The 27,499-nt window shown below is 41.8% G+C and overlaps 1 protein-coding gene across 1 annotated transcript in view; it reads left to right on the top strand.

Moving 5' to 3' along the window:
• Window positions 1-792: 792 nt before the first annotated feature.
• Window positions 793-27,499, top strand: part of Klhl14 (kelch like family member 14) — a 113,574-nt gene continuing 86,867 nt past the window's right edge. The window contains exon 1 of the mRNA XM_027400551.2: window positions 793-1,745. Within this exon, the coding sequence (XP_027256352.1) occupies window positions 793-1,745 (953 nt within the window). The remainder of the gene's footprint in view (window positions 1,746-27,499) is intronic.

A 27,499-nucleotide genomic window follows, 5' to 3' on the forward strand; every position in this document is an offset into this window, starting at 1 on the left:
CGGGCAGGGCCGGGGTGAGGGAAATGAGCTAGAATTGATAAGGACAGCTCCCGCCTCTGCCGAGTCCACTGAGCGGGTCCCCATCGCGCTCCGCTGCACTTCCCCGGGAGAAGAAAGGGCTTTATCTCCTCCCTCAGACTGTGAGCCTAGGACTTTTTCGGGGCAGCGCGGATAATCGAAGGTGTCCCCAGCTTTTAGAGAGCTAAGAATCGCCCACCCGCACGCCTGCCTTACCCCCCTTTTCCCACCCCACCCCCAAACTGGGCCAACTAAGAAAAGCAAAGCTTCCAGCACCAGTTGACCTGGAACCGCCGCTGTCGGTCGCCTCTGAGCTCGGGGCATCCCCTGACTCCCCACTCCCGGCTTTTCCCTTCATCCACTCGGGCATGGACAAGAGCCCACGAGGTGTCACGGCCTCAGCCTCCACTTTTGCCGCCGCCGCTGTCACCGCTGTCGCTGCCAAGAGAGGAGCCTGGGTGCTTTTAGCAAAGTGAGGGGCGAAGTGTGTAAGAGGTAGCAGGAAGCAGAACCTGAGTCCCGACCCCAGAGGAGGACCCTTCAGGAGGCGCTCGGGTTCCCGCGCCTTCACACCTTCCTCTTAGGGTCGGGTCCTGAGCGCACAGAGAGGGAGCCAAGCGGGGCCTTGATTATTGTTCCTCTCTCCCCTCCACACCCTTCCCCACCCCGACCACACCCCACCCCCCTACACCACCCTGCTCCCCCTCCCATCCCCCACCCCTGTCTGCCAGGTTGGAGGAGGGTTTAAAGCCAGGTGCGCAGAGTCAGCTCGCCATGTCCAGATCCGGGGACAGGACCTCCACCTTCGACCCCAGCCACAGTGACAACCTGCTGCACGGCCTCAACCTGCTGTGGAGGAAGCAGCTATTTTGCGACGTGACCCTGACGGCCCAGGGCCAACAGTTCCACTGCCACAAGGCCGTGCTGGCCTCCTGCTCGCAGTACTTCCGATCACTATTCTCCAGCCATCCCCCTCTCGGGGGAGGGGTCGGTGGCCAGGACGGCCTGGGGGCCCCCAAGGACCAGCAGCAGCAGCCACCACAGCAGCAGCCTTCACAGCAGCAGCAGCAGCCGCCGCCACAGGAGGAGCCCGGGACTCCTTCCTCCTCCCCCGACGACAAGCTGCTGACCAGTCCCCGAGCCATCAACAACCTAGTGCTGCAGGGCTGCTCGTCCATCGGGCTGCGCCTAGTGCTTGAATACCTCTACACAGCCAACGTGACCCTCTCCCTGGACACCGTGGAGGAGGTGCTGTCGGTCAGCAAGATCCTGCACATCCCTCAGGTTACCAAGCTCTGCGTTCAGTTCCTCAACGACCAGATCTCGGTGCAGAACTACAAGCAGGTGTGCAAGATCGCCGCACTGCACGGCCTGGAGGAGACCAAGAAGCTGGCCAACAAGTACCTGGTAGAGGATGTGCTGTTGCTTAACTTCGAGGAGATGCGTGCCCTGCTGGACTCGCTGCCGCCCCCCGTGGAGTCGGAGCTGGCACTTTTCCAGATGTCCGTGTTATGGCTGGAGCACGACCGTGAGACCCGCATGCAGTACGCACCCGACCTCATGAAGCGCCTCCGCTTCGCGCTCATCCCCGCCCCGGAGCTGGTGGAGCGGGTCCAGTCTGTGGATTTCATGCGCACAGACCCGGTCTGCCAGAAGCTGCTGCTGGACGCCATGAATTACCACCTGATGCCCTTCAGGCAGCACTGCAGGCAGAGCCTGGCCAGCAGGTAGGAGACAACAAAGAGGAAGGCGGGGTGGGATGGGGGGAGCTGGAGAGGCCGGAGGGAGGGGAGGGGGCAGGAAGGAGGGGAGAACCGGGTGGGCTGGGCGGGAGGCTCCTGCACACTGAAAAACCATCTCAAACAATTCAGTTGGTGTGGAGAAAGTTGATTTCAGAGGGTCAGAAGGGGCAAGGGGAACCTGGCCTAACAGCATCCCTGAGCGTTTGAATGCCCAGGATCCCAAATCTTCAGGGCAGGAAACATTGAAGATTGCAGACTAGGGCTAAAGCTGAGCAAGTAGGTGGGGCCCAAAGGCCTGGGCAGTTTAGGAGAGCATCTCTGGATACATTGGTTAGCCAGATCTCATTCTGCACTTCAAGGTGGGCTTGTTCAAGGATGGGGAGCCTGTGGTAATGACCTTTCTCTTTTCTGTTCTGGGCCAGGAGGGACTCCCAAACAGTGTCAGCAAGAGAACTTTGTAATCTTTCTGTCATACACTCAAGTTTTTACTGTTTGTTTTGGTTCTGTTCTGTGAGTGAGGTCTGCTCTCTTCATAGACTGGAACTCCCAAAAGGCTTTGTCTATTCCTGTTGTTAGTTGCAACGATGGGCATCCTGTGGCCAAGCAAACTTTTCTATCCTGCATAAAGCCCACCTTTTTCACTTTTTAAAGGAGAGCAAAGCTAACCATTTCAGGGCAGTGAGATGAACCTTGCCTGCTAACTCTTGTACCCAAGAAGAGCAAATTGATAGTTGGGGGTTGAGATGCACTGGGAACAGAGTCTTGTTCCTCCAGCTGGTCTATGTACCTAGCAGGAGTCACAGGGAAGTTAGGGAACTGTTGATGTTGTCTGCTGTTGCCATTTAGAAAGTGCCTCTTCTGCTGCAAACAGCCTTTCATGTCCAAAGGTAGATAGACGGTGCTTTTGCAAAGTACCACCGATGAAAAGATTGCAGAAAATGACAATCATATTTGATTGTCTTCAATTTAAAACCCTTCTAAATGAGCCCTAGCAATGGGCTCCTTTCTGGTTCTGGAGAAGAGGCACAGTATCCCCTGTTTTTCATGATTAAGCATCTGGGTTTCAGATGCCAGGCCATTGAGACCAGAGTAAACCTTCAAGTGGTACATGGCAAAAGAACGTGGCTTGAAAATCTGCCAAGGCATAGTCCCATACAGATAGATGTCTGGGCATGGGGAGCATGCCAAACAACCTTAGGAGAGTAGATGTTTGGATTTTTTTTTCATGATGTTTCTGCCAGTTTAAGGTAGCAGAACTTTAAAGGAATATAACATTTTAACTACAGTTGCTTGGGCAGCACTACCATTAAGTAAAGGTCAACTGGAGGGATGAGAAATCCTGAACTTGTAACAAATCCTGTAGATTGACTTTTTGAATAGCTGTGAGAGATGAGTCTGTGTATGGTGGTGTCAAAAGATGTCTATACCCAAAGCAGCAAAACAAACCCCTCATAGTTCAACAATGAGCATATGAGTCCAAGTTGGAACAAAATAGGAAATGTGTTGTCTTAGGTATGTTTCATATGTCTAAAGATCAAAATGACAAGCTCACTGTGATGGGAAGATGCTGCCGTGTCAGAGGGTATTGGTGAGTAAGAGTCCACTGAGTTAGATTTTACTATATCTGAGTGACCTATAACTATATTCATTTGGCACATATCCTACACGGTCAAGAATTCAGACTATATAGTTCAACTGTTGACACTGCCTTTGATATATATAATATATATATATTATATATATATATATATATCAGAAACCAAAAGGAGATAATAAATTTAATATTAAACTTGCTCTCAGAGTAATTTGGGCAGATAAGCTTTGTATGTTAGACATGGTAAATAATTTCTGGCATGCTCAATGCACTGTTATATGTAACTGTGTCCTAGGATTCAGGGGAGTTCACTTCCAAGATGCAAAACCTTAGTCAAAATTCCACCTTAGTCTGGAATCAGCACACCAGCTGGGACCTGCTGGCTCTGTCCTGGTGGATGGCTAAGATACCAAGCTGCCTGTCTCCGTGACAACACTTCCCAGCTTCACTGGGCCACATCATTTGAAGGCTATGTAGTGGTGTCTGGCCACTGAATGCTTACAAGTGTCACGGATGCTGCAGGGATCTGATACTTCTGCAGCAGGAGGAAAACTGTATTTTCCCTTAAAAGATGAAGAAGGTATAGAAAAGAACATAGTTCACCAAACCTATTGGCAATCCCAGGAATATGATTTCAACCCCATTCCATTATTAGTAACTATGGCATTTTCCATTTTAGGGATTCACAGAATGAAAAATTTTAACTTGAGTGTAGACAAAAGTGTTTTAAGTTAAAACCCTTAGTATTAAATGAGCTCTGCCAGTATGATAGAAAACTGTTTTCCCAGCCTTGATCGGAGGTCAGCAGGAGATTAGATATGTCACTGTATTGTTTTTGAGATCACATCACTTTTATTGAAGACAACTGAATGGAATACATTCTATTTATTACTTTTCCTCTACCTGTAATTTTTATATCCCAAATATGAAGACATGCTTCAAATTTAAAGAGGGAAAGGGGGAATTAAAATTAACCAGTTGATCATAATGAATATAAAATACAAGCAAATAGAGTAGGTTAAAGAATTCACATGCTTAATATATATATATATATATATATATATATATATATATATATATATTGTGTCATAGAAAGTAAAGATTTTAATAAAATAAAACATGACTTTAAAGATGACTAAGTAATTCTGAATTTGTTTTGTCTGGAAAAACTAGCAGCAAAGGAAGACTTTATAGACAAAATGGAATCAATTTCATATTTTTTCTTTAGTTTCCCGGTTTTTCTGAGTATGTCATTTGAACTCAGGTTCATATTCTGTTTTAATAAAGTAAGCATTAGTTCAATAAATGAAGTGAGAAGCTTGTGTCACAACCTTCAAGTAATTAGTAACTTAAAATGACAAGACTTGACAAAGGATATGAAATTTAGACAAGAGGAACAAGTCGTAGTGGTTTATTGCATGGCATAATGAATACAGACAATAATAATACATTATTATGTTAGAGACCTTAACATTCTCATAAAAAATGAGAGGTAGTCAGATATAGCTTAAGTTAATCTTTGCACATTATATACATATATAGAAGTATCAAGTCATGCCATAAGATATACATCTTTCTTATTTTTATCAGGGTTTTTTCTTTTAATTTTTGAAGGCGACAGGACTTGGTTACACATTAAACATTTTGAAGTCTGATTTCTTGGCTGTTTTCTTTAAGTTTACTAAGAGATGAGAACATCTCTTTTCATCTGAAGAAAAGTATGAATTAAGCTCTGGGAAAGTTGCTGGGAAAGTCACTACTAAAATCTTCTAAGGTGCCAACATTCCATGGAGTGAAGTTTGCCTGAAAGAGTAGCTAGCTGAAGATGTATAGACTAGTAGAGAATAAACTCACTTACAATACTGAAGGCCTCAGTCTAAGTTAGCTTAAGTAACCAAAAGTTTTTTCTTTGTATTTTTTGTTTGTTTGTTTGTTTTAAAGTATAATTTAGTAATGATCTCAGATTGGACTGGAGTAGTTAACTTTTGTCTATATTTTCATTGCCGCTTCCACAATCTAAGCTAAATAAATGTTATGGTTACTGACAGTTGAATGAACTAAGATTATGAAATAAGAAGGAGGTGTGTCACACTTCATCAGTGTGTTATTCAGGCTATAGTTACTATGGACACGACACAGAAAGCACATGGAGTGTTAAACAGTCATGAAAATAATGATGCAGTTAATATATTATTCTTATAAACCCCATACTGAAGTGTATCTTCAAGCAATTATATTACATAAAAGACAGAAAACAACCATATGAAGCTTTTACTTTCCACCTAGCATAGTCTACTTAAAGATTATGCATTAATGTTAGATATATTTAGATACTACGAGTCCTCTGTATCTAATTTCCCAAATGTCTTGCAATGCTGAAAAGCAATGGCATTTGCTAATACACAAGTGTAGTTTCTGGCCTTGATGCCTACAAGCTAACTGCAGACAGTGGCTTTATTGGCTCTCTTCCTAAGTAAGAATGGAGTGACAGCCTCAGCAAAGCAACCAATCTGCAATCTCTAAATCATTGTTTCCCTTTATGCCTATTTGATACCCCCAGATTAGAAGTCGTTAGGTAGTTAGATTTTATATCAGAAGTTACTCAACCATTTGCAATACAATTTGTTTATTATCTGAAATAGGGCCATTGATTACAAAATTATATCACAGGTAGGGGAGGCCGATAGTTCTCTCCTACAAACTGAAGGCAATTAGAGTACATACTGAAATGTTTTCTACACATAGACCTTTATGACAAAAATGGACATTTTCAAATTTTATTTCATGCTTGGGTTTCTTCTGTGTACAAGCATATTGATATTCACTCATTTATTCAGCTAATTTATTAAGTATCTGAAATTTCTTAAAAGAAAAATGCAGTTAAAATTGTGTAGCCATAATTAAGTTTGGTGGCTCATGCCAGCAATCACAAACACTTAGGAGGCAGAGGCAGGAGGATGTTGAGTTAGCAGCCAGCTTGAGCTACACAGTAATACCTCATCTCAAATAAATACCATGTGCTGTTCTAAACACTTTAAAAACATTAGTTTTTATATTCTCATCATTAGCCTGATTTTATAGGTGAAATTGTTGATGCCCAAAGATGTTAAGGCTGGTAACCAGCCTTGCACAGTGAGGCCAGGCAGCCTGGCAGCTAAGTCTGTCTTTTTCCATACACTGTGCACTTCTTACTATAACCCAGACTGCTACTCTGTGACTGACCTTGGACTCACATCTAGACTGAAAGCATTCCTTTTAGGAAGTTTCAAACATCAATGAATCTGACTTTTAATATACTTTGGAAGGAAGGGGATGTAGTTTGTAGCATACGCTTGAGTATCGAAGTTTGATCCACAGCACCCACATAAAAGCTGAATATGGCAGTAAGTGTTCATAATCCTAACATCAGAAAGTCAGTCAGAGAGAGAGAGAGAGAGAGAGAGAGAGAGAGAGAGAGAGAGAGAGAGAGAGACTCTGAAGTGGCTTTTGTTGCCCAGCCAGGCTACCTGAATTGCTGAGCTGCTGCTTTAAAAAAGCAAAGGATGACTGAGGAAGATACCTGCCACTGGTCCCTGGCCTGCACATGTGTGTGCATACAATGCACCCAAGTACACATATAGGCACAAACACACAAATATGTACACATGCACAAAACACACAGATGTACACACACACACACACACACACACACACACACACACACACACACACACACACACACCTCAAAGAGAAGTATTGTTCCTGTTATCAGAAACTCTTTTTCTATAAAAAGCAAATGAATACATTTTTTTGGCTTTGTGGTCATAAGCCCTCCATTGCAATAATCCCACTCTCACGGTGCAAGAGTGGCATAGACAGTGAATCAGTGACTAAGCACACGTATGCTAAAGTAAAACTGCCTTTGTAGATAAAGAGCTTCCATTAATTCTCATGTCATTATTTTCAACTACTTAAAAGCATGCAAACCATCCTCAATTTTGGAGCTTCACAAAACTAGAAAGTAGGCTCACTTCACTCATTAGACCATGGTTTGTCAACCTCTGTTATGGTCACTGCAGATGTATCAGTGAGCAAAACTATCAGAGACAGTGACACCCTACTGTGATCCTAGCATTCAGGAGGCTGAAGCAGGAGGATTATAACACGTGTTAGGCCAGTCTGAGAGAGTAGAGAGTGCCAGGCTGACCAGGAACATAACCTGCCTCAACAACACAAAATGAAGCAAACCAAACAAATAAATGACCTTATTCTAATGGAAAGATTCCCCATTAGTCCTCTGCCTTCCATTTAGAAAGATTTCATGACTAATTCTATCATGCCAGGTTAGAATTTCATGTTTCCATGGTAAAACTTAAGATCCTAATAGCAATCCTAGACATCAATAGTATGAGCGATCCAAGAGAGAGAGAGAGAGAGAGAGAGAGAGAGAGAGAGAGAGAGAGAGAGAGAGAATAAGGTTTTCATCTTTTTCAAGCATATGAGATCCAGAACCTGCAAAGGTGAACTCTCCCGCTTTTCCTCCCTCTCTGTCTCTCTGTGTGTCTCTCTATCCCTCCTCCACCCCACCCCCAGCTTGCCTGTTGCTTGTGGGTATAGTAACTACCACTAATTGAACACCTACTAGGAACTTCACATATTGCTTTTGTTGCTCATATATGAATAACTCTTTCAGTCTTTTCAGAGACTGGAAAATGGCAGCATGATGCACCAATCATCTGAATAGTATTGATTTGTGAATATTCAGTATGGGGAGAATAAGCAGTCATTGGGAATGTGTATTGTCAACATGGCTAAAATCAAATGCTAATCTATACCTTCTACATATTGACTTCACCATGCCACAACAGTGACTGAAGTTTGCAACCTTTTAACCCTTGCAGCTGCCCAGTCAAGGAAAAAGCAAGAAAATACACTAAGAAACCAGAATTCCAGTCTACTAGTCTACCACATTTTAACTCTTAGTTCTCAGAGTATAGAACAAGAAAGTAGATAAGCCAGTGCATTTCAAATACATATGAACACATACTTCAGTCTAAGTACAAAAAATAATGACGAAAATATAGCAAAACCTTGGCAGTGGTATTGCATTCCTTTAATCCCAGCACTTAGAAGGCAGATACAGGCAGTTTTATATGAGTTCAGGGTCTACATAGCAAGTTCCAGGACAGCCGGAGCTACACAGAGAAACCCTGTGTTCTGCCTCAAAAAACAAACAAACAAAAGGAAGGAGAATACAACAAAACTGCATAGCTCAAGTTTGAACCAAAAATCACTTTCTCAGGACTGCTTCAAACTAGACCATTAGGTGTCAGTTTTGTTTGCGTGGGGGGTGGGGGCAGAATTCTACTCATGTAAATGATATTTATGATATTTCAAGGAGCTGTATACAACAGGTACATCAAGATAGAACTATAAAATTATCTACATACTTTCATAATGTAAAATGAGATCAACCTCTTTGGAAATGATTTCTGTTTATATTTTGCTTCAAGAAATTATTTTATTAACTGTTTTGGCATAACTGTTTAAGCCTTCCACCATTCTAAGATTTCAAGAAACATTCATTTCCTATGTCCTTTGCATTAACTTCCAAGATATTTCATGATGCCTAAATTTCTAGTGTTAATCTTTTTTTTAAAAAGGAAAAATAAAGCAGTGGTATTTTGATATAAAATAAGTGGGAGGAAGAACTGTTAGTATTACTATATTTGACAGACAGAATATGTGGGGTTTTGCTGTAAATATCAGAAGGTTTTATTTGTTCACAAATAATGTGAATGGAAATGGGTTAAGATGGTTTGCAGTATTGGAAGGAAAGCAGATAGAAAGTTAACAGGAGAAAGGAGATAGAGAGAAGTCATGGGAAAGGGTAAAACAAAATAAAAGATAGCAAGAAAAACACAACAAAATACAGGGAATCAGAGAAGTCATTAAGAGACAAACTATGCAAAGAAGGAAGAAATGAGAAGCAATAATACAAGAAGGTGGGTAAGAAACTCTAGAGATTAAGGATTTGGTATTAGGGAGGTAAATACAACTCAAGAAACATTTGAGTCTACACACACTCAACCTTACATACCTTAAAGTTATCAACAGAATCCACTGCAAAGGAAAGAACTGTTATTCCTTAAAACAACAAAAAAGATGTTTGCAAAGAAAAGTCTACCATGCTATCTTATCCTATGTGATTTGATTCACTTCAATAATTTTAGCTGTCTACTAAGTGTTATGCCATCAAAAGATGAAGTGACTAAGATATGCCATCTAAAAAAGTTAACCTTTATTCTTGTGCTTCATAATACAGTCATTTTAGAAGTGCCAGGAATCAAAGGTGACAGACAGCTTTGTCGAATATAGAAGATGAAAACATAAGTGTATTTTATGCAAAACTCTCTCAATTCCCAGCATCCTTTGAGCTGAAAAGCAAGGAGACATTCATTACCTTGCGTGGCTTCTCTAAATCTACATGCATGAGTGGGTCTTACCCACAAAGGGAATTTGGGGTGAGGCACTGCAGCCTGTCAGTAACAAAAGGTTGTGCTATGGAATATCTGTCCATTTGCAGTGGTCACACGCTGGGGCCCAACTCCATGCTGAGGTCCAAGATACAGAGATGGACAAGATGGACACATTCCTCAAGTTTTGTAGCTTATAGTAAAAAGAAGAGAAAGAGGTGTTGGGGAGGGGTAGGGAGGGGGCGCAAGAAGGATTAATCAGACTGGTGCTAGATAAGCACATATCAAGTATCTTCTTTATGAGGACATCATGGAACAGAGGGTCATTACCTTATTTGGCTAGCCAAAGATTTCCTCTATAGAGAAGGTTGAATGAGGAGCTATCCAGGGTAACATGATAACAGGTATGGAGAAACTGGGAGTATGCAACAGGGTAAAGCAAAGCAGGGAAAACACATGCCAAGTCCTCGGGCAGAAAAGCACCGGACACCTTCCAGGCACCAAAAAAGAATACATGTGTCTAGGGGCTGCAAAAGAGATGGTCTTATCACAGACAAAGATGCAGTCCCTGAATAGGAGCAGCCACTACAGAGGCACATTGTACAGTGGAAAGTCAGTATGCTTTTTAGTTGAACTGTGAAAGTAGGCTAACAATTATGCAAATATTGCAAAGGCAGCAGCCTTTGAATTCATAGAGTTATATGACTGTCTTTGCTTTCCTTTAGCAGAACCCTGCATCTGTAAAATGGGCTTGTAATGTAGTTTGATTTCCCAGTGTTCTGGTCTAGAGCAACTAGCTAATAAAAATACAGAGCAATAACAAATAAAGAAGGGAAAGAAAGAAAAAAAGAAATGAAGGAAGGAGAATAAGATGTATACACAAAATGCTACTTAAAATGTATTTGTAATTTTTAAAAGCCACAAGAACCCAAATTTTTCTAAATACACATTTGCCCATCAAGACAACTCTGAGAAGTATTTCTAATTTCATGTACAGCATGAAATTTTAAGACCGGGAGAAGGAAGTAGAACAGACACAAAGGTGAAACCAAGGACAGATGAGAGGATTAGAATTCCTGGTGGCTTCAGGAACTGTCTTCAATCCACCAGAGGGGAATAGTAAGTAACCTTCTAAGATAGAAGAGTTTCAGTTTCATAGGAAAGAGTTGTCTTCTTTTAGTCTCCCACACTTCTACTGCATACGCCCCCACATCCTCACGCCTGGCTCCTCTCCTCCGGGTTCCTGTGAGCAGGGCTGCTAAATTGCACCTGTGCTAGGACTGTGAACTTCTCAGAGCTCAGCTGGGCCACCGTCTGGAGCCTGGCTCACTGGAGGCTGCAGAGAAGTGAACTGAAGAATTACAGTCGGTTTCACTTCTCTGCCTTATGCCCCTTCAGGTGCCTCTGAAGACAGGCAAGGCCAGTGAAACGGAGATGGGGAGGGAGACAGAAAGCATCAGTCTAAGAAAAGGAGTCCTTGAAAACAGAAACAGAAAAAAGGTGGACGAGTGGATGTATGCACGTCTCTGCCTGTGCCCACAACTAGTGTTGCTTGTTAGCTTCTGGTTTCTGCACAGTAACTTCTGTGAATTTTTAAGAAAATCAAAGGATGTTTGCTTTGTTTATGTGTTGAAAATGAGGTGCTGGTCCATTCTTAGTCTGGCATGGAGTCAGAGAATTATTGGGTTGGGAGGGTCAATTTGTTGCCCAAAAGAAAATAGCCTTATTTATAAAACCCTGCTTAGAACAAAGCAACAGACTGTAGTTTAGCCCTGATGTTCAGCATCCCTTAAAACCAAGTACCACAAATATAATGTGTAAAATGAAAGGACTGTGAGAGTGGAGATAAAATAAGGGAGTCAGGAGGGGAAACTTTGGAAGGAACACCCATGCTGCACGCACACACACGGTTGACCCTAAGCTCATTCTATTTCCTATGCTTTCACAGGGGTTTGCTGGGGACGTGAAGCATCTTAGTCAGCACCAGAGTATTGCAGAGGCAGAAGTGTGTGCCTAGTAGCACAGACCAATTTGGTGGATTGGTTACTATAGCAACTGTACCATCACTGTCAGTGGCAATTTCTGTAATCTCCCTCTTTTAAGGCTTTCTCAAGCATCCGTTCCAAAATGACAAAAGGGAGAAACAGAGGGATGTCACAGGAGAGACACATGAAAGGTCAAGTTTATAATGTAAATATTATAAACAGTTTTGCTGCATACTCTGTAAGACCTAAAAGTCAGACAGGTGTGGGTTCAAATCCCACCTCAGTCTCATGCAAGCTTTCTCTAACGTGGGTAATTTACGTAACCGATTTTCAGATTCCCCACCTACAAAACACACATAATACTAGCCATCTTGTTTCAATTTTGAATGTTTGGGCTCCGAATGCACAACATAGGCATCTTGGCAAGAAGTCAGTGTGCTTGATCTTATGGAAGTAGCTCTATATGTGCATATTATTTCCTTACTTGTGTCTCTTTTCACTTTTAGGTAGGACACATAACCTGTCTAGTGTAGATACCATAGCCTCACTCCTGACACTATGCTGACAGCAAGATGCCTCTGCAGAGCATTGCCTATTGCATCCACTGTCTCATGATTTATGTTATATTCACTTTATCCACCTTGGAGTTCCCAGCAGTGTCCTGGCTCATCCCGCAGTCAGTTCTATCCTCTTGATCTATGTCAGCAGTCAGAACAGCTGGACAAACCATGGTAGCTTCATACATAACCGGCTTATTAAGTTGTAACTTACGGTACAATTTGTTATTCAAAGTATATCATTTAATGGGTGTATTGTGTTAGAAATCATCACCACAACTAACTTCAGGACATTTTAATCATTATCTCTTACTCCTTCTCAAAGAATCTCCATACCTTTTTGCAATCAGCCTTCATTCCTCCTCCGTCTTCCCCATCCACAGCAATGTGAGCATTCAAATACTGTATGACCATCACCTGTAAAATCCAGCTGTGAATACTTAGAGTGGGTAACCACCAATCTAACTTTTGTTTTCATGCATTTGTCAGTTCTGACATTTCACATAAGAAAAATTGAAAAATATGTCGTCTTCTTTGATTGGCTTCTTTAATGTGGCATAGCATACACATATGTCTGCATTGTCACATAGAAAGTAACATACTTATAGCTGAGCAGTAATCTGTTGTATGAATATGCCAGGTTTTGCCTTTAGGACAGTTGATGGACAGTTTCTGCCTTTTGTGATTATGAATTACACTGCTATATGCACCTGTCTATACATCCTTATGGAGCTGTGTTTGGGGTTGTTTTGTTTCTAGTATTGTTTTATTTTGTGTGTATGCATGAGCACCACATGACATGCAGGAGCCTGTGATTGTCAGAAGAGGCATTGAGTCCCCTGGAAATGGAGTTAACAGATGACTGTGAGCTGCCGTATGGAGTCCTCAGAAAAAGCAGCAAGTGATCTTAACCACTGTGTCATCTCTCCAGGTCCTGGACCTACGTTATTCTGCCATGTGTAGATTTGCTGCTGTAGAATAGAGATAGAGTGACTCAGCTAGCCTAAACCAAACTGAGTCTTTGGAGGGACTCTGGGCCATTTGGCATGTGGTCATCAGTGTGTGAGTTTCCACAACCTCAGCCACACTTGCTTCTTTTGCTATGGATGCCCTGGCTAGTGTGAAATGCTGAGTCACTGTGGTTGGTATTTCCTTACAGACTGGCATACTAAACTCCCTTTTATTTGCATATTATATTCTTCTTGAAAAATGTCTATCCAAACCCTTTGGTCATTTCTTTTTGGCTGTGTTATTTGTCTTTTGAATACTGAGCTTTTAAGAAGCTTCCTATAGCTCCTGAGTAACAGCTGAGGGAGCTTACTACAAGATTTGGGGGCAGTTGCTGACAAAAGTTGAAAAGAGAATTCATGTAGAAATATTGTGGAAGTTGTCCTGTGTCCTGTCCTCTTTAGCACAGATGACTACCACTAAAAATATGGGTGTTCAATGTGACCACAAAAATTGTTCATAATTGATGTTGGTATTGTTTGTTGTCATCTTTGTGTGACTATTTTGGCTTTGTTGATTCAGCCATTATATTTCTCAAGTGCTTAGCTTAAGCACTTAAGTCTAGGCTTAGCTAAACAAGTCTTTATTTGAAAAATAAATTATTTAAGCCATAAATAAATAAATAAATATCACACTAATCATTTACTTAAATGCCCCTAAAGACACCCAAGTATTTTTTCCAACAATATTTGTGTAATCATTATTCTAGAGAAATAAAGTGCAATTCTTTGGCCACTGAGACTTGTAAGAATCACTCCATGTTGAGAAGAAATAATGCCAAAAGAAAACAAAATTAAACCCAGATTTTCTGAGTTTATGGAGATGCAGAAGCATTCCTAGTGCATACCAGCGGGGAAGAGCAAAGCACTAGAAGTGGTGGCTGATACTACTACTGAGGGCTTCCACATCATCCAGTCTGCCAAGCCAAGGCTGATGCTGAGCTGGAAAAACTAAATTCACTATCAGCATAGCTTGGCAGCTTCCTCTTTGGTACAGTCTCTGCAGATTTCCTCAGGCAAAAAGAATCTGTAGATTTTTAAAAGAAATGGCTTTTACTGCTCTTCCTACTTGAGGTCCCGTTGTGCCATTGTGATGAGAGTCTGTGAGCATATCGGGGCATGGCATTTTGGAGATTTAATGCTAATATTTCTAGATGAATGGTGAATTATTATGAACAAATAATTTTTCTTTCTGTTAAAATACACACGTTTATGTTAGAAGAATGGGATGTTGATCAGTTTGTAGAATACTTGCCTACCAGACATGGGTTTGGCCCCCAGAGCCACATAAACCAGGCATGGTCCCACAAACCTGAACTCCCAGACTTGAGAAGTAGAGGCAGGAAGATCAGAAGTTCAAGGTTATCCTCTGCTACCTACAAAAATAAAATTTTCAAGGCGAGCCTGGGCTACATGAAACCCTGCCTCAAAATAAATGAATAAATAAACAAATAAATAGATAGGTAGACAGACAGATGGGTAGATAGATAGATAAAATAGTAAAAAATTAAAGTACTGCAAGCTACTTTCATAGTTCTGAATTTGGAATGTTGGAGGGATTACAATTTAAATAAAAATTTCTTTATCTGGACATTCAAGGAAATAGAGTATTAATTGAAGTAAATGATGACATAGTTTTTTAAATGTATTGCCTACTATATGCCAAGGAAGCAAATAACCTGTAAATCAGTCAGGTTTTGTTATTGTTATGGCTTTGTGATTGATTTGAGGAGTTGGGTTAGCTTTCTGTTCAGTCTGCAGAGAACATCTTCTACCACCCTGGACACATGCTGTAGATGTTGCCCAATTCCAAATAGAACTCCTTTTAGAATCACTTAAAGTCTTAACTGGCACTCAGGCCTTCTCAGGTTGAAAACAGATGAAGAGAGAAAGCAAATACTACAAAATTTAAACATTTAAATGCCACTTCTAATGCATTCAAAAAAATTCAGGACTGGGCTTTCTCCAGAACTAGGGAGTGGCAAGCAGAGAGAGTAGGAGGTAGACTAATGACATTGGATTTCTGGGAAGGGGAATCCCTTATGCATAAAAGAGCCCTGCTCATAAGGGCTCACAGAGACTGAAGTGGCCGTCATAGAGCCTGCATGGGTCTGTGCTAGGACCTCTGCAAATATGTATGGTTGTTAGCTTGGCATTTTTTGTGAGACTCCTAACAGTGGGAGTGGAGGTGTCTCTGACTCTTTGCCTTCTCTTGGGAACCTTTTCCTCCTACTGGATTGCCTTGCTCAGCCTTGATATGAGGGTTTGTGCTTAGTCTTACTGTAAATTGTTACATTGTGTTCAGTTGATATCCCTAGGAGGCCTGCTCTTCTCTGAAGAGAAACAGAGGAATGGATCTGGGGAAGAGAAGAGGGGAGGAACTGGAAGGAGTGGAGAGAGGGAAAACTGCAGTCAGGATGTAATGTATGAGATAATAATAATAATTTTTATTTTGCAGCCAAACTATAGTCCCAGGGCCAGAAAACAAACTATAGTGTCCTAGAAAGAGTATTTTAGAAAGAATTTTTCTAGAGAGTGCTTTAATTTTACTATTTTTCAAGGAAATTTCAATCACAGAGTTTAAGAATCATTTAAAATTTCTGAAAGCTCAAAGAAATTCATGTGTGTAATCTTATAGGTACTAAAATTCTACCACCAAAGCTTTATCCGTTTCCCCAGCTTTTCTCTCCCCTTCATCACAACATTGCCATGGAGACTCACCATATACATATAACTTCAGTACACCAAAGAAGTAATAAGGACAATGCCTTTGTATATTCTAGGTACTCCCTACACAGTGCAGGTAACACGACACAGGGCCATATGAAGGAGTGAAATCTAGAGCTTCTCACGAGACAACTACATGTGTTTCATCATGAGGGCCTTTCTCAGATGTCTGTTCCCAAAACTAAGGATGGAACTCAGTCACTGGTCCTTGTCAGCCCTTTGTGTGGATGGGGCAGTTTTCCCAAGGAGGGTTGTATTTGCCATTTGGTCTGTCATAACTTAGCATCCCAGACTGGGTGACTAGAAGCTGCATGTTCAGAGCCAAGTACCACAAGGGCTAGTTTGGGGTGAGCCTGTCTCCCTAATTGGAAGGTTTCCTCCATCCTGTATGTGGTCTTTCCTCTGTGTTGTTACGAAGTCTCATCTCCTTTCTCTTATCAGAAAACTAGTTCTGTTAGATCAGGGTTTCCCGTTTAGAAGGCATTCAACCAGATGCTTCCTTAAAGACAGATAGGTGAGTCACATTTGGGTTGAGGATTTGGATGTCTGAATTTGGAGGAGACACAATTCAGTTCATCACAAATCCCAAAACGAAGACCCAGAATAAGAAAACGGAAGAGTAACTCAGCTCAGCAGCAATTCCCACAAAGCCTCTTGTCACCTCCAACAATGCAACACTAGAAATGGGGGGGGGGAGGCAAGCCCCTTCATCCACCCCAGAAAATCCAGCACACACCAACCATCCTCTTAAAAATCAACCCCAAAATTTCCATAATGAAATATATCTTCTCCATTCCCACCCCAGAGTCTAAACAGATTGCTACCTGGAATAGGGACCTTCAATAAAACCTCAGAAGATTTTTGCCACCAGTAGACTAAATTACACTGAAAAACCACAGGGCTGAAATAATTTGTTTCTGTTTTCCATCTATCCATTGAAGATAGAAAGAAACAATAGTAGTTTATTGAAAGGTAAGTGTGGGGAAAATCCTGTATGGAATTTGTACCTTAAAATTCTGGCTTATTAACAAGAGAAAGGGAAAATAAGCCTTAGGAAAAGCTTTGAAATTATTAGTCCTTAGGGAATTTACTACCGTGTGATGAAATTTGGGTTCCTGCTGCCCTCAAGCACTTGAGGAATAATTCAAGCCTCACAGCAGAGTGTCCACAATTCAGTTTTAAGATATGTAGTAAACATTGTCAGTAGAGGTGTGATGGCTGGAGATGTTATTACAGTAGACTGATGGCACTCAGAGGCCCTTGTGAGGGTCCTTCCAGAGGGCCTATGGGAAAGTCTCCTAGGCATCAGAGTCTTCTAGCTAGGGTTATCTTTGGCACCATCACTCTTTTGAGGTTGGTGAAACATCTAAGAATCTAAAGAAGAGACTCCCTATAGGGACCAAAAAGGAAAGAGAAAGATAAGAGATTCTTATTTCACTCACAGCAGCAGGGTGTCCCTGAGCTGGATCCCACAAGCCTCACCTCATTGTGTCTGCAGCACACCCACCCACACTCCGCTCACTCCCTGGTGACAGATCTTCCTCAAATAAGAACATCATCTTCCTTTACTTTAGCCCTAGGATGGTTTCACAGAATCACTTCCCCAATGCCCTACAACATACCCTGGGCCTCCTTAGACAGTATCAGCCCAACTCCTTTTCTTGTAAACAGACATAGCTGCCTTATTGAGAGTTCCAGGGAAAGCTTGGAGTCAACATAGCCAGTTACTAACTTTTCTTGCATCTCCCTGCATGGCCACTCCAACAGTGACTCTCCAACTGGAAAGAGCCTGCTTGGCAGGAGGCTGGCTCCAGGGCCTCCAAGACAGCTTCAGAGTTCCCCCAGGAGGAATGTGTCTCTGGAGTTACAGTAATGGAGGATACTGGGCTCCAGATCACACAGTGAGATTCCACCACTGTTCCTTTAATATCTTTTGAGCAGTGGACTGTCTTTCTTTAGCATATCATTGTGTTAAAGCCTTGACTTTGACTCAGACTCCCAGAGACATTGTGTTAATGGGATATGCTCAATCCTGAACTTGACTTCTCCTTATTAGTCCATGATCTTGTTTCTTCCTGCACCTTTTTGTGTGCATGATGTACCAATCTTTATTCAGGTCAGAAAGTCACTCATGTTTCTTTTGAAACCCAGCCAGATGGGAGGGAGGGAACAAAAGAGAAGTCTCAGTAGCAAGACTTGCTGGGAGGACACATAGTCTAATCATTGAACTTTCTTTGTTTTAAATCCAGGCATTACTTAGGAGTGCCTCACTAGGGTGAGAGCCATGTTTGTCTCCTTTTGTCTGTAAGCTATTCACTTAGACAAGAAGACCTTTCTCCTCTTGCATGGGCATTGAAATGTCAGCAGCAAGTTGTGTGCCAGTGAGTATTGATACCTTGCCTTGGAAATGGAAGGGTTGAGCCGAGAGCTAGTACTTGCCATGCAGCTTCCTCCAAGGGATGTGGGAAAGATTAATGAAATGTTATTTCTGTTGCAACTGGTACTCCAGACTAAGCATGGGCTACTGGAATTAAGGAGATTTCATTAACCAAGCAAAGGAGATGATCAACTGCTTGGGTTCACAAAAGGCTAAGAGGATGGTTTAGTCTGTAAAAGCTTGTCTTACAAATATAAGGACCTGCTCTTGATCCTCAGATCCAGAGCCCATCCACATAAGAATGTTCTACTTGGTGGCATGCTTGTGAGGAGATAGAGACAGGAGGATCCCTGAGGGATCAAACCAATGAGAAACAGGAGGTGAACCATGGTACGGACACCCAAGGTTGTCTTCCAGTCTCCATAGTCAGGAGCACACACACACAATTGAAAAATCAATCAATCAATATATAATAAGATGTAAAAATAAAACAAGAATTTTTTCTGAGAAAAGGGGGAGGAAGGTACAAATGCATAAGAAATCTGTTTGCTGGAAGTTGGACCAAGAATGGGATTTGAGGCTTTATCCAGGTGAAGCTTTCCTGACCTTGAGGGTTCTGATTTAAGTCAGGAGCAGGGACTGAACTTTATAGACTCAGACCTCAAGCCTTTCCTACCTCATTGGCCTCCATTGTCATCAGCCAGTGTGCAGACTTGGTGTTCAAAAAGAAAGTGGTAAAGGCAGAGACAAAATACCCCCATGTGCATGCTGAAGGACACAGTCCGTTTGGGGCGACTATGTGTCAGAGACAGTGGTGACAATGCCTGTGAGCTAAAGGAGCCCCAAAGTGAAGTCAAGGCACACAAGGGTGGTCAGCCATGCTTGCAATATGCAAAGCTATAGACAATGAGGAGCTGATCTAAACCAGGCACAACTGTAATCCCAGGTTGGGGGCAGGGAGCGGGCGGCTGAGGCAAGATCAGAATTTGAGGGCAGTCTAAGCTGTATTGTGAGATCCTATTTCAAAAAAAAATGCTGTGCTTCAGTTAATACAGTGCTTCCCTTGCACGCACATAGCACCCTGTTCAGTCTCCAGTACTGCATAACACTGGGCACGATAGTGCAAACCATGATCCCAGCAACAGGGTTGTTGAGGTAGGAGCATCAGGTCAAATTCATCCTCAACTCTACAGTAACTATGAGGCCAGCCTGGACTACATGAGACCCTGTCTCAAAAAACAAACAACAAAACCCTAAAGATAGTTAGTGGTGTTCTTTGTGATTATACCTGTTAGAAATGGAGAGTCAGAACATCAGCCAGGTCTCAGAGCTCAGGGTTTTTCGTTCTGGCTCCTATAATTCTGGATGGTATGAGAGAAACCTTTTAACATTGGGTATTGATGTTGTTTAACATCAAAGCCCATGATCAACACAACTGCTCAAAATACTACTTCTTACTACTGACTTAATACCAAGATCACCCAGGAAAGGATACTCATGTGAAATCAAGCAAGCACCAATGACAAAATGACTTTGGGTCCTACCCTAGATCATTACAGTATGGATGAGAGGCCCCTACTTTAGATGTTTTCTAGAAGTTCTAGCCTGCACCAGGAAGCACTATGGCAGGCTAGGAGGATTGTTTTAAAGTATTATTTAAGTGAACAACTTTAAATAAATACTGTAGTATATATATGACATAAATATACCACATATATGCGTGTCCTGTATGATGCTGATAACTGGTTTACTCAGTCTTGCACTGTCTTGAGTAGCTCTCACTCTGTGAGACAAAGCAATCAAGAGAAAGTCTAGGGATAGTGGCACATGCCTGTCATTCAATACCCAGGAAGTAGAGGAAGAAGGATCAGGGATTCAAAGCTATTCTTGTCTAAATAACGAGTTCAAAGCTAGGCTGGGCTATATTTTGAATGTTACAAAAACAAAACTACCAACAGTAATATCCCACAAAACCCAAAAATAAAGAACACTAGAATAAAGGGCAAATGCTTAACAAACAAACAAACAACAAACCAGTAAGGTGTGGTCATGACAACAAACAACATTGTTTTCTCCTTTTCTAGTAGGAATAAAATTAGAACAGTTTAGGGCAGTGCATAATTAGGGTACTGGGTTAGACTCAGGAATCATGCAACATGACTGTTAGTTTTCTGCTGAGACAGTCAACCTAAAAACAAGAAAGGCTTATTGGAGGTCCCAGTAGACTTCCATAATCCATAGGCTTGTTGTTTTCCTCTGGAAGGCTGCCTCTTAGCAACCACCTGCCTAATGAAACTGGAAGAAACCAGTGTCTTGTGTTCCCAGTCGAAGCACACCACAATGACCTAAAACCTCCTGCTAGGCCCACTTCTTGAAGATTCCAAAACTTTCCAACAACTCCTAGCAAAGGCCTTTGAAGGACATTTCACACACAAACATTTCTTCTACAAATCACCCTGATTTCCTTTCTGTCATTTGCCCTTTGCCCTCCCACCCCCCCTTGCTTTCTACTCACTTTATACTAACAAGGTGAAAAGCCAAAGATATAATCTAATGTGTTTCTGACTTAAAGTGTACAAGGGACTGCTGTTTTCACCCATTCATTCTTGTATTTATCACAGTGTGGCTTCATCCGCACAACAGCGTTATTGAACACCTTCTGTGTGCTGCATCCTTTTGCTTTTGAGTATAGCTGGCAATTTTCTCAGCCTGCATTGTTATGATGTTGGGATCCAGCAGCTCTCACACTTCCTTACATCCTAAGAAGTCTAGATCCTGCACAGGACTGGTGATTCTCCAGGCATGGTATAGCCAGACTTAGGGTGACAGGAAAGGGTGACTCTAAAGCAGAGAGGGTGGGGGACTAAGACACCACAGTCACCTCAGAGTCACAGGAGAGCATTGGGAGCAAACCCTGGGGACAAGGCAGAGTGAAATGAAGAAAACCAAACCACCCAGAGACACTGGAAAAGGTGCTCACACCCCTTACTCTATTCTTTGGTCTGTTAAATGGGGATAATGACACTGTGTTTACCTACCTTAGAGAGACATTATCAGCTCTATTTAAAGGCTCTTCCCATGAAAGCTGCTGTGTAATTACCAAGAACAGCTATGATAAAGAAACCTAAATACAACAGCGAATCAGCTGGAACCAATTCTCAGGGGAGTTTACTTCTCTGGAAATTTTTAAGGAAAGGCTAGCAGCTCCTCTTTGGGGAGTGCTGAGTCCCATTCCAGCTTTGTGTTTCTTGAAACCTGGCTGACTTTTGAAGCCTCCCCCTGCCCAAGGACTCAGGTTCTTCCTCTGCCTGCTTTCCCTATAGGTTAAGTGATTTCCATCTGAAGTTACCTTTTCGAGTCTGTTTTTTGTTTTGTTTTGTTTTGTTTTGTTTTGTTTTGTTTTTGTTTCTTCATATCTTGACTCGCAAAGTGTCCTGCATCTGCAATGGATTTCAAGCAAGGCATTTGCCTACAGGATAGGAAGAGAAAACATGTATATCAGAATCCCAGGGGAAATATTCACCTCACAGATGGCAGGTGATAAAATCATCTGTGAGAGGTTTGAAGAGGGTTGAGGATTGGGATAACAGTTGGTGGGTAAAGCACTTGTAGTTCAGGTGAGGACCTGGGTTCTAATCCTAAGTACCCACTAAAACCCCGGGAACAGTGGCATTGTTGATAATCCTAGCATCCCTATGGTGGGATGGGAGGCAGCAGTGAGAGAAGTCTGTCAGGCAGCTAGCTGAGCACACCCAACAAACAAGTAGACCTGGTTCTGAAGGAGGTGGAAGAATGGAACTGATGAAAAGACTGCCCTCTAAGCTTCACACACGTGCTGTGCAGTGCCATGCACACGCCCTCCCCCAAACACAAACATTCATACACACGTTCCACACACATGCAATTTTAAAAGAAGAAGGTCTAGGTAATCGATCATTAATGTCAACATGTACTAAGATTCATTGACAAACTATGGATACATGGGATCAGGAGGACAGAAAACAGGGACCCTGTTCTGACTTGCTTAAGAAAACTATTCCAATAGAAGCAGGTTGGTGGAAGCTCACTGCAAAGAAAAGGTACAGGACTGGTGAGATGGCTCAGAAGGTAACAGCATCTGCTGTCAAACCTGATGACCTGAGTTGGATCCCCAGTGATGGAAGGAGAGAACAGATTCCTATGAGTGCACACCATTGCACAGGCACCCCCACACACATACACATACAAAATAAATGAATGAATGCAATTTTAAAAAATCAAAGGAAACTACAGCTTCAAAACTCATAGAATACAGCAAGTGAGTAGAAGACCCATGGGCAAATAAAAAATTTGTGACTTAGATATCCTGGGGTTCATGAGCTACCATTACAGAGAGGACTGCCTGCTAAGGAAGTGGACAGATTGAATATATGAATAACATCTCGATCGGTATCAGTGTCAGAAGTCAACTGGTTTTATATTTTTGCTAATGTTGCTTAGGGATTATTAACTATTCTGGCTATTTATAAATAGTGCAATATATGCTATATGAAAGGCTTCTAAGCAATAAAAACTCCAGAATTCCAGATGTTGTTTTCACATTAGTGCTTTGTAAGGGTAAAAATTTTGCATAATAAATAATAGCCATCACTTATCAATTGATCACTATGGGAACTACATGAATAATCTTTTTATATAATCTAGATGTCAGCTAAGAGGATTCCCAGGTCTGGTAAGATCATTACAAACCTCATCCAATCTCATGGCTTGTGGAAATGGATTAGGTGGATTAGATGTTTTGTGTCTCTGTACCTTCAAAACTCCTATGTGAAACTTTATCTCCTATCATGACTGTCTTGGAATATGGGGTCGAGTCACAAGGGTGTGTGTGTGTGTGTGTGTGTGTGTGTGTGTGTGTGTGTGTGTGTGTGTGTGTGTGTTTGTGTGTACGTGCTCGAGTGCACGTGCACACACCCGTGTGTGATGTAATTAGTGGACTCTAAATAGAAGATAGGAAAAAGAATGCTTTTCCCCCCACTCCCAATTCCTGTCATCTCCTGAAGAATAAACAAAAGGTTGCCCACATCTGCTGACATTTCCATCTTCTCAGTCTCCAAATGGAAACATAAAGGTCTGTTATTCATCCAGAGGTAATTTTGTTACACAGCCGGAACTAACTCAGACACCCATTCTTACTTCTGTGAGTTTTGGGAGCTTGTGTTTCCCTGCTTCTACCAGGTACTCCCATTCATTGCTGCCATAGTTAAAGGTGCTTTAACAAAATACTCATCCACCAGTTGGCATGATCAAGACCAGTGAAATTTGAAGTTCATGGGAAAAAGTCACAAGATCTTTCCGTCTTTTTCAGCCTCTCATCACAGGAATTGTTTTCTCCCTGCACAAGGTGAAGACATTCCTTTTTCAGGGTGTCATTCTCTAAGGGACTGGCTATAGTTCCAAGTAGCAGTCATTTACTTTCTCATGACACCCAGATGACTTCATCTAACCCTTGTAACATTGCTGTAAGCAGGCAGGAGATACCCAAGGCCAGGAGTCATCTCAGAGATAGAAAGAACCCAAATGTAGCTGGGACTGATCCTTCACTGAAGCTTATTTCAATCCTTTAAAGATGGGAAAGTAACTGTCTCTCATCTTACTGAAACTTCTACTCTCATGTCTCATTTTTTCTACCAAATCTTTGTCTAAAAAAAGAAAAAAAAATCATACACTTCTAAGTATTATAAGCAAGGAATTACAGAGCAAACTTCTCAATAATATGTAACATTTCAGGAAGCATAGTAGAATAATTTCATGGTAGTTAATTAGTAGTAGAAGTATTTACTAATAATTAAAATAATCTAAACAGGGCTGAGGCACTAATTCAGTGGATGAATAAATAACTCACTGAGAAAAAGCAATGAACTGAATTCAAACACCCGGAACACATATGAAGCCCAATACAGTAGTGTGCATATGCAATCCCAGTGTTTCTACGACAAATCTGGAAGCATAGATTGTTGAATCCCCAGAAGCTTGAAGGTCAGCAGTGAACAACAAAGAGACCTGAGACCCTGACTGAAATTAGGTATAAGGTGAGTCCTGACAGTGGAATCTTGACGCTGACCTCCAGGAGAGTGCAAGGCTCAATCACTTCTTTTTTTTTAAATTTTTTTTTATTAGTTCAAGTTGGGAACAAGCTTCTTTCAAATGTAAATCCCTTCTCCCTTTCCCTCCCCTCACCCCCATCCTTCCTCCCCCACCCCCAACCTACCGTGGAGTGCAGAGGCCTCCTTATTGACATCCATGTTCAGGGGTCTGGATCAGTCCTGTACTGGCCTCCCAGACAACATCTGGGGTCGATGTGCTCCCCCTTGTTTAGGCCAGCTGTTTCTGTGGGTTTCTCCAACCTAGTACCAACCCCTTCAATCTTCATTCCTCTCTCTCTTCAACTAAGTTCCAGATTTCAGCTCAGTGTATATCTGTGGATGTCTGTCTCTGCTTCCATCAGCCACTGGATGAGGGCTCTCATTATGGATCAGGTCGGCGGAACCGGAAGGAAGAGTGGCTCTATCACTTCTATGTAGTGTGGTGCTGGATGGAGATGTCAAGTATGCAACTGACACAAAGAAATGGCTTATATTGATGATGACAATGACACAAAATGCTGCTTTGCATAAATATTTAGTACTACTGAGTGTTCTGGCACACACCTTTAATTCCAGCACTGGGGGTGAGGGGGACCAGAGGCAGGCAGATCTCTGTGAATTTGAGACCAGAGCCTGGTCTACAGAGTGAGTTTCAGGACAGATAGGGCTATGTAGAGGCCCTGTCTTTAAAAGCATACATAAACAAATACTTAGAACAAATGACAGAGGTTAAGTTTGGGTCCATTTCATAAATTGTTGAAAATTTTGTCCAAGCCAAAATTCATTTTTTATTTATGAAACTCAAGCCAGCAACCCAAACAGCAATTTTCAACATGAAATACCCTAACACAGTACAATCTAAAGGTATGCCAATTAGAAAGCCTATGTTTTCCATAATTAAGCTATAATATTTGTATAAAAACATAAAAATTTGTATATAGAGAAAATGCTGCATTCTTAATATCCAGTAATCTGTGTGGCATGCAACCCACACAGTACAAAGTACACATGTCCTATGTTCAGAACAAGAGCTATGGTGAAGTCATTCAGTATAACATGGGCAAGCACTACCCCAAACACCAGGGATTCTTTACAAAATTGATTTGGAATTAATTTTTTTTGTCATTGTGGATTCAGAAGCCTTTTACTATTGCCATTTTTTAAAGAAGTTGTACTCTAGGAGATTTGTGAGGGTTATTCAACTTACTATGGGAAATTTGTGAAACTAACACTCCCATTACTTTCAACAAGACAGTAGATTGAAAAGTAAGGTCTATTTCACCATAAATTTCTAAATAGCTAAGAAAGATCATTTGTAAAAAAAAATAAGTATTAGAAAGATGGCTGAGCAGTCAAGAGAGCTTACTGTTCTTCAAAGGACCAAGGATTGGTTACTGGCACCCACATGGGACAGCTCACAACCATGTTTTTTTTTTTTGTGGTTTGTTTGTATTTTTGGTTTTTCGAGACAGGGTTTCTCTGTAGCTTTGGAGTCTGTCCTGGAACTCACTCTGTAGACCAGGCTGGCCTCAAATTCACAGAGATCCACTTGTGTCTACCTCCCAAGTGCTGGAATTAAAGGCGTTATGCCACCACTGCCTGCTGGAGTTGGTTTTATTATTATTTACTCTTTGCACTTTACTCTTGGCGGGGAAACCTGTCACCAAGTTACCAAATAATCACATGGAGACTCATTCTTATTTAGGAATGCCCAGCCTTAGCTTGGCTTGTTTCTACCCATCTTTTCTTAACTTACATTATCTAGTCTATCTTTCGCCTCTTGGCTTTTACCTTTCTATATACCTTTCTTTACTTCTTACTCCATGGCTTGCTGGCCCCTGGACTCCTTCTCTTCTCCTTTTGCTCCTTCTCAATGTTCTCTTCCCAGATTTCTCTTCTCATTTATTCTCTTGCCTGCCAGCCCCACCTATCCCTTTGCTGCTTTGCTATTGGCCATTCAGCTCTTTATTAGACCAATCAGGTGTTTTAGACTGACAACACAACACAGCTTCACAGAGTTAAACAAATGTAACATAAAAGAATGCAACACATCTTTGCATCATTAACCAAATATTCCACAGCATAAAGAAAGGTAACACAACTTCCACAACATACAATCGCCAGTAAATATAGTTGCAGTGAAACTGACACTCTCTTCTGGTCTCAGCAGAGACCAGGAGCCCATGTGATGTACATGCATACACTCGGGCAAAATATCACACACATAAAATAGAAATAAATTATTGCTTAAAAAAATACATTCCTGCACCATGTTGTGAGCCAAACCAAGTCAGTAGCCCTGAGTCTGGATATGCAGCTGTTAAGATCTTCACAGAGTCCGATGTCTTAGATACTTTTCTGTTGCTGTGAAGAGACACAATGACCAAGGCAACATATAAAAGGAAAGTGTGTACTGGAGGCATGCTTGCAATTTCAGAGCATAAGTCCATAGTCATCATGATGGGGAAGGTTACAGCAGGCGGGCATGGTGCTGGAGCAGTAGCTGAGAGTTCACATGTTGAGACACCAAGGACCAGGCAGCATGAACCAAATGAAATAGTTTGGGTTTTTGAAACCTTTAAAGCCCATCCCCAGTGACACACCTCTTTCAACAAGGCCACACCTCCTAATCCTTCCCAAATGGGAGCAAGCATTCAAATATATGAGCCCATGAAGACCATTTGCATTCAAACCTCCACAACTGAGAAGCACTACTGTGGTTTTTTTTTTTTTAATTTTATGTGTATGACTGTTTGCTTGTACGTGTATGTGTACCACATGCATGCCTGATACCCTGTGAGGCTAGAAGAGGACACTGGGTCCCTTAGAACTGGAATTACAGACAATTGTAAGGAAAAAATGTAAGTTCTGGGAACTGAACCTGAGTTCTTTGCAAGAATAGCAAGTGCTTA

This window comes from Cricetulus griseus, chromosome 2 (genome assembly GCF_003668045.3).
Source record: "Cricetulus griseus strain 17A/GY chromosome 2, alternate assembly CriGri-PICRH-1.0, whole genome shotgun sequence".
NCBI classification, from domain to species: domain Eukaryota; kingdom Metazoa; phylum Chordata; class Mammalia; order Rodentia; family Cricetidae; genus Cricetulus; species Cricetulus griseus.